Source organism: Oryza glaberrima, chromosome 1 (assembly GCF_000147395.1).
Source record: "Oryza glaberrima chromosome 1, OglaRS2, whole genome shotgun sequence".
NCBI classification, from domain to species: domain Eukaryota; kingdom Viridiplantae; phylum Streptophyta; class Magnoliopsida; order Poales; family Poaceae; genus Oryza; species Oryza glaberrima.
In genome coordinates this window covers 28,441,338-28,449,638 of record NC_068326.1, presented here as the reverse complement: position 1 = coordinate 28,449,638, position 8,301 = coordinate 28,441,338, and the positions used below count along the sequence as shown (strand labels likewise).

At 43.7% G+C, this 8,301-nt stretch overlaps 1 protein-coding gene across 3 annotated transcripts; it reads right to left on the bottom strand.

Annotated features, from left to right (window-relative positions):
• Positions 1–455: 455 nt before the first annotated feature.
• On the bottom strand, positions 456–4,027 carry LOC127786059 (auxin-responsive protein IAA6). 3 transcript variants are annotated; one of them, XM_052313402.1, is made up of 7 exons: positions 3,705–4,025; positions 2,823–3,207; positions 2,527–2,695; positions 1,408–1,670; positions 1,179–1,326; positions 961–1,024; positions 456–818 (listed from the first exon to the last, which is right to left on the bottom strand). In XM_052313402.1, the coding sequence occupies exons 2-7, from the start codon at positions 3,160–3,162 to the stop codon at positions 795–797; spliced, it is 1,008 nt and encodes a 335-aa protein (XP_052169362.1). In that variant the 5' UTR covers positions 3,163–3,207; positions 3,705–4,025; the 3' UTR covers positions 456–794. The 3 variants fall into 3 exon arrangements, with proteins under 3 accessions (XP_052169362.1, XP_052169347.1, XP_052169355.1); XM_052313387.1 differs by lacking the exon at positions 456–818 and having other exon boundaries at positions 898–1,024; positions 3,705–4,027; XM_052313395.1 differs by lacking the exon at positions 456–818 and having other exon boundaries at positions 898–1,024; positions 3,826–4,027.
• Positions 4,028–8,301: the final 4,274 nt, after the last annotated feature.

The window sequence follows — 8,301 nt, the reverse complement described above, 5'->3', positions numbered from 1 at the left end:
TAACATCCAGGTTTGGCAGCTAGTGCTATCAGATGGTTTTAATCATTAATGGACCTACATAATGCATTCATGTTAAAAACTAAAAATAGTACAACCAGTTTATTTCTTAGCTTTCAAAGCAAAACGAAGTATGAACATCTACCCCTCTTGTGTGTGGTCACAATCATGCCACTGTTGTATCACATGATAGCTATTTGACACCCAATAAGCGCGAAGGCATTAGCACATATTTGCTTTCGGCAGTTTCATAGTCGGGTCAAACCTTTCTCGCTGTGCTTGTGACAAATTTTGGAAAGTGATGGGATTAGAAGGATAACAACTCACCCAGTGGATAATTCTGTTTTTTTTTTTCAAAAAAAAAATTCCTACTAGTAGCATATTCCACGTGGAGTGATGACTTGATGCTATCAGGTTAGCCTAGTTGCTGTCCTCTGAGACACGCTGGTGACATTAGATCTGCATGTCGGGTTGCAGCAGTGATTAATACAAATTTATCACGCAGAACAAGGCACTTACATGGGTGACCTGCAAGTCTACATATGCGGCTCTCCCCGATAAAACCAAAATCGCTTCGAATTGAATTAAGCAACATGTCATAGCAAGGTAACCTAATTTACAAAACAGATTGCCATTTCCTTGCATTTGCTGTATGCCAACTCATCTCAGTAGATCATCTATATAGGCAAAATAGGGGTAGTCCTAAAATGGAGAATGGACTGGCTTGAGTGCACACATTCATTCCGAATGGTTAATAAGATCCCAGCATTTCAGCAATTGGTGACTCTCCTAGACGGCTAGACCCTAGCAGTAGCTCCAATCTGGAGAATAGGAAAAAAATAGTAAAGAATATGAGACTAACATAAAAGTGTAGCTATCTTCATTCAAATTTAGCGAAAGCTAATTTTTTTATGGCTACACCAAAGATTTGGACACGACTTTAAGTGGTCTAGCTTGTCTTACCAGGGTATGGGAAAGCTCTGAACTCCTTAGAACCCTCAGCCTTTTAGCAGTTGAGACAAATACTCTGCAGGAATTGGAGAACAGGAAAAATAATTTAGATGGTTTGGTGGTGCCTAATATAAATTATGGTGGCAGTGTCCTTTTGTTGTTTTTAAGATTTGATTATTTTGTAAATGCCAGTAAAAACTGTAAATGACAAGGGGGACCAGCAAACTTACTTCCATGGCACGTCCCCAACCAGCATCCTGTCTCCTTCACTGTCTTCATAAACTAGAGTATATTCACCAGACCCATCCAACAATTGATAAAATATTTTGTCATCTGCACCTTGCTGTGCAATTTGCGCATTAGTTTGGTCCTTTTGAGCTGCAATATGATCAGATAAAAGCTAAGAATTTTATAAAAAATGAAGTACTTATTTTATTTGGATAGATTGTTAATTTCTACCTTGAAGAAACCCATGGAAGAGTTGTTTGACAGCTGATGATAGCCCATCATAGCTGTTATAGGCTGCAAGGTCTATTTTCCTTCCAATAGGGATCCCATCCATGTTGATTTTTACAAGAGGGTTTTTCTTGCAGGTGAGCGTCACCTTTGCATTGGCATTATCATTTTGTGGTTCAGGGGAATGTTTGGATGAACTACTACTAGCAAGGTTTCTCCTGAAGGATCGAATTGGAGGCCAACCAACCACTGGTGCTGCAGCTCCTCTACAAACAGGTTAGAAAACTGGTGAGTTCGTCTCTGAAAGGCCATCGAGATAAATGATTGCATAATATTAATAAAATAAAATAGTTAAAATAATTTAATTGGTTGTACTAGTATATATATTTTTCTATTTGTACTGCTATTGTTCCAACCAATTAAACTGTTAGAGTGATTATAATCCAAGAATATATGCCCAAGGAGACTTAGGGCATTCCCAACCCAAGACGCTAGATATAGTTTCCATAAACTCCACATCATCAAGAAACTAGTATTAGATACTACTCTTCCAATGCAAACACTACTATTCCATACTTAAATTTAATGCTACTTATCTCACATAATATCTTGGATGCTGTGTAGAAACCATGTCTCATGCAAGACATGATTTCCTTCTCTTTCCTCATTAATTCACTTGCCACATCATTTTTTATCTTAGGTGGTAGCTTATTTAATGCTATGGACACCATCCTAGTCATTGGGTCGGGAATGCTCTTAGTTGAATAAGTGATAAATAGACAAGACTATGAGCGTAGGAATTAAGTTTAGTGTTTAGAAAAAGGACAACTCTCTTTCTATAAAAAAAGGGGTGCTTTTTGAGGGATAAAAGAAGTAGTATATTCTTTGAGGTTCATATCGACCAAGAACAGCTAAGTAAATTAGCCATTGCACGTCACGTTAAAATCAAAAGATTGAAATGGACATAGGACACCTGCGATTTCTGGGAACCTGGAAAAGAGCATGGAGGGACTATATGCAATCCTTCGAATGAACTATAAATGAGTGACAGGAATAAACGCGCATGTGTTCCTTGGCTGAGAGCAGAAAAGATGGAAAAAGCACCATATAGGCTATCAGTACCTTCCCTGGGTCTGTGGTCTGTTGCGCGCAGGTGTAGCAGGAGCACCATGTGGTGGTGGTGGTGGGGGGCAGCATCCTTTCTTCCTCTCACTCACGGCTGCTATCATTTCCTCCACTGCAAGTTCCTTCCCACATCCTGCCCTTGCCTGCTGCTTCTGGTCGTTATAACCTTATAAAGCAACAAAAGGGTAATTTTCAGTTCAGTGCTTCCATCAGTTTGTTTCCATGTTTCTAATCCCAAGTATAAACATGTTTCAAGAACAAGCTCACGAGAAAACTGAAAAGCTGTTTGTTACCTTCTGTTTTGTCCTCAACTGTGTCTATGAATCCCCTCTTTGCTCCAGTTGTCGTAGTAGTGCTGCTGGTGGTCTTGGAGTGCTTTGGAAAGAAACCAAGGGAGAGAGATGGGCTCTCTTGCTGTAGCCTGTAATCTCTTAAGGTTTCTGCCTCATCATCTTCTATAAAACCAGGAAGACCAAGCTTTAGGTCTAGCTTCTTGTCTTCTTCACCGTCGAAGCCTGCGTTTCTTGATCTCCCTAGACCTAATGCTTCTCTCAGCTTCCATTCCTTCTCATCTGGGATGAGATCTAGGAGTTGAGGAGGAAGTCCTTCTCTTTTGTTGGACCCTTCTTCCATAAGGTTAACTAGCTCAAGGTCTTCGAGAGTCTAAATGCTATCCACCTAGAATAGTAGGAAGAGTTTGAAGGCAATGAGAGGAGTTCAACCAACTCCTTAAAAAGTTTAGTTCTACACTCAACTTAGGCTGGAGAAAAGCACCAAACCAGCCCGAAGCGTAAGCTGAGGTCTAAGCGAGAACGAAAGAGAACGCGGAAAAACACGGAGTTAAGATCAGGTTCTGGCAATGAAAAATTGAAAGCGGAACGAATAACTCATTTGTGCAACAAGCAGCACCCTAGACGTTTGTTTTAATTAAAGTCTTTCGTAATAACTCATAATGAAACATAAACAATACCAATATGAGGCTAAAACATCTTAAAAGTGTGGTGTATAGCCTGCCATAGAAGCAAATGATTGAGGCAGCCCCAGATCAAAACAGCTCTTTTGTCAAAACCATTTCAGGAAAGAGAAGAACAACCTGCAACCTGTAAAATCAGCAAGCAACAAAAACACCTTGTGCTCCGGCCAAAATCTACGGCTAACATGAGAGAAGGACTCACCAGGAGATAAACAGTTGCAAACGTAGCCGGAGCTAGAGCTAGAACTAGAGTTAGAGCTAAAGCTCCAGGAGGCAGATGGGAAATGGCCAAGTGGAAGCGGCTAGAGCTCGCGAAATCGCACCTCGGTGGCTTTATGTACTAGCGCGGGTGCCTCGAGCTGCTTGCTTGCCGTTCTTTTCTATGCTTTTCTTTCTTCTTTAGTCCCCTACAGCTCGGCTTTTTATCCTGCCTCCCTTTGCCCCTCTCTCTCTCTCACTGTTCTGGAGAAGCACGCACACTTTGATGACTGACTAGGTGTGTGGCTGGAAGATTAGCATGTGAATTACAGTAGAGAATCCATTTATAGAAGAGAGGGCGGCTCGATCACGAAAGCGTGCGCGTTTTTTCGCCCGTGTGTCCTCTTGCGCGTGTGTGCGTGTGCCGTTTGGCGGATTGGGGTGGGGGCGATATGATATGGGAGAGGGTGTGGCCGCGCCGCGCGAGCAAGGCGTGCGCCCAGGACAGGAACAGCGGCACGCTTATCCGGGCAAGTGGGGGCGCGATGAGTGATTTGATGGGTTGTCTTCCTGGCTGGCTTACGCACATACTCCATCCGTGTGGCCATTGGCGCTGCTGTTGGTTGTGGCGTAAGGAATGGTTCCACCTCCTTCCACGCCCCGACCACAGGGGACCACTGTTGATGAGGACATCACCCCGTCTGAACTCCTGATCTTCGCTGAACCCTTGGATTGGATTGGAGTGGAGCTCCACCTGCTTACTATTCATGCTTGTCAGAGACAATTGATTGGGCTTGGACCATTAGATCATCTTTGTTGACAAAACTCGTGCTTGTTTGATATCCGGATTGTGCTGGCTTTCGGCCGGTACATTGGCCCCCCTTAGCTAAGTGCAGAAAGAGAGGCTTAAAGAAAGGAAGGCGATAACATTTACTGTTTCAACTCGTTGACATATCGAATCTTTAAACAGTTGAGGGCCCATCAGTCGTGCAAGTTGAGTAAGGATGCGCGCATGCTGCTCCAGGCATTTTGACCCCGGCATCTGACTTTTCAAGAACTTTGGGCTAGCTGACTCGATCTGTTAAAAGAAAAAAAGAATACTTGTTTTTTTCTTGGACTCGTGGATATACAGCTATATATTGAGATCAGTCAAACCCTTGTGAGTGTGTTTGGATAATGGGAAATAGAGGGTGGGATTAGAATTGAAAAATGAATGAAGGGTTAGGATTAAATGAAAGAGGGAGAATGAATAGTTAGTATTTAAAGATGCATTTTGGTGGGTGGGAAATCATTGCCATTTCCCATTAGCCAAACATTGCCTGTGTGTATATATGACCGGGCCGAGTTTTGCAATAATTGCATAAAGTCCCTCACTGATGCACCAATAATACATCCAACATGTTACTGAACTTCTAAAATAACATGACTGAACAAACAGCACGGATTCTGACTAATAAGGATGAGTAGTAGTGGCTTTTAGTATGGCTCTTCCCTCTGAAAAATCCCAAATTTGTTAGCTTTCGCTGTTCCTGGGCGCCCTCTGCCGTCCGTTGCATGTCATGCGGCTGGTAGGGTCTGCATGCATGCAGTGCTGCTGCAGCATGTACTTTTATTGCCCATAATCTAAACAGTATGGACAAAAGCGTACCCCTCCCTCCTTTCAGATTGGAACTATAAAGAGTAAATAGCACATCCTTTTCTCAAAGCTGGCCAATTTTACCACAGATGATTAGCTTCCTCTAATTGATATCTAAAACTCAATCAGTGCTACTACCTCTCATCCATCATTAGTATAATAGGTGCTGCTTGTGCTCTAATCATTACAGCCTAGTCACTTTCCGTCTCCTAAGTTTTTAAAGCCCATTTTGTCGAAATCAGCCACACGCGTCCGGATCATTACGACAAAAGCGGCTACCAACCCCGGGATATACCTCCTCCAATTACTCAAATCTTAGTACTTGATCTATATACTCCAGCTGCCTCTCCTCAACAAGTTTCTGCATTCTGCGTCTTTAGAAATCATAACAATGTACTAACAGAAAACTCTAGCACCAAATTGACCGAAACCAAAAGAAAAGGGAAATACCTCTTTATCTTGTGTTAGCTGGTTTTTTTATTGTAACAATAGAGTTGTAGCCACATTTCTTATTTGGTATAGTATGTATTGTTAAAAATGTAAAAGGATAAAAGGATAATTTTCTTACATGTCCACTAAACATTCACTAATCGGTACTACTACTCGCTTTAAATTATATGACGATGTAGGCTTTTGGACATGGCGTTTATTAAAAAAATTAGTGCAGATGTAAAAAAAATTCAAGTCATGCTTTCTTTTAGTGATAAAATAAGTCACAACAAAATACTCTATCCGTCCCAAAATATAGTAACCTAGGCTGTGTTTAGTTCGTGTGGCAAAAGTTTTTTGAAGTATACGAACACACATTAAGTATTAAACGTAGACTAATAATAAAACAAATTACATATTCCGTCTGTAAATTGCGAGACGAATTTATTAAGCCTAATTAATCCGTCATTAGCAAATGTTTACTGTATCACCATATTGTCAAATCATGGTGTAATTAGGCTTAAAAGATTCATCTCGCGATTTACATCCAAACTGTGCAATTGGTTTTTTTCGTCCACATTTAATGCTCCATGCATGTGTCCAAACATTTGATGTGACGGAAAAGTTGAAAGTTTGAAGAAAAAAGTTTGAATCTAAACAAGGCCCTAGTACTAGTTAGACATCATTTTCTAGTATTATGATATGTGTATTAATTAGGTTGTTACATTTTAGGATGTAGGGAATAGATGATACTTATTTTTTCTATAAGTTGAATTATCAAACGTAATGTATAAAAAAGATCAATGGAGTTGTATATTAAAAAGGGGCATTTGCAAATTTGCCACCGGTTTTTCAATTTTACAAGGATGCCACTCGAATGATAGTTATAGTGGTATTTTTGCAATTTTCTAGTGGCAATTTTGCAATAACTATTCAAAGCAGTGGTAAATTTGCAATTGCCCCATCTAAAAATGGAGGTAGTACTTCCTTTCATGCCCCGAAGATCGAAATGCTCGATACTTTGTATGCCATTAAGCACCGTTTTTATTCCTTACGGCCTTACACACCGCTGTCACTATCTTTTATCTTTGACATGAAGCATGCATTTGACGGAGGTTTGTGCTCTCTATTCGCTCTTGTTATATTGACCCCTTATGACTCTAGTCATACTAGCTTCCTACCTCCGCGGCTCCGCCAATCGCTAGAGAAAGAGGTATGGCCGGCGACCTATTGTAAGAGCTTCTCGACGAGATCACCATATCACCCTTGCCTTCACCATATGAATATATATGTATGGCCATTCACTAGAGAAAGAGGTATGGCCGGCGCGGTGCATGTAGAGGAGCAAAGCTCAAAGAAAACAGGGGCACTACACTATATGAATATGTATTGTAAAGTTTAGTGAAATTTATTCGGACTGTCCTAGCTAGGAACTGAGAGTTTCAATCATGCGAACTGAAACGGTAGTGCCCTCCATGGACACAGCTAGCTGCTCTACCCGAATGCCGAGAGAAATCTGATTTATATCTGTGTAAAAAGCATCTAACAGTAGCAGTCAGTATACGCACACAGTGCCCAGTAGTGCCATATACACTGTGCTTCGCTGCTTCCTCAAAATGGACCTGCCGTCCTGGTATGTCGTAGGGATTCATGGCCTGGTTTATCATTGCAGCGCGGCGATCGGTGACCACGCACGGACACAACTGGCACGTATCCCGGCATGCGCCATGGCACGTCACAGGGCGGCCGTTGTCGTTTGCATCATCACTCATCACCGGCCCGTGCATGCATGCTACTCCAGCTACCCGTGTATAGGTACGCGCGATCGCATCGGATCGGATCGCGCGCGGCAGAGTGGTGAAACATCAGTAGAGGAAGCAAACATTTTCCCGCATTCAATCATGCGCACCAAACGCGAGCGCGCTGCGTGACTGCGTTGCATGCATGGTCCACGTACGTACGGGCATGACGGGCCAGCGGTTGCACGTACTCCTACATACACCGTACGCAGCTGCGCGCGGGTGATGAGACGATGGAGCTATAGCGCGTCAGAGGCAGGGTTGTGGCTGGCGCGGCCGTGTGCACAGGGGCACAGGCTAGTAGCTAGCCGGCCAGGGGCCTGATTGATGGGCACGGGACAAAAAAAAACAAAAAAAGAAAGAAAGAAAAACGGGGGCTCGTGAGCCGCGGGTGCCGACGACGTACGCCGGCCCCCGTCGCCCTCGATCCGGCCCCCGCGCGCATCGGCCTCCTCGCGCTGCGCGGCTGCGACGACCCGCCTGCACTGAGCGCGGGCTCTGGCGCTCCCCTGATCTGATCGCGCACGCCGTCTCACGCGCGAACGCAGCATGCATGCCATGCCATTGCCATGCCATGCCGCGCCATGCATGCACGCGCCCTGATGCCGCCGGCGACGCCCTGGTCGCCTCAGCTGCCGCGCGCGGCGCAGGGTCCAGGGGGCGCGGGCAGGCACAGCCTTTACTGGGACGGCGCGCGCACATTTGATTGCCTCTCTCCACACTGTTCGCCGTCGTCG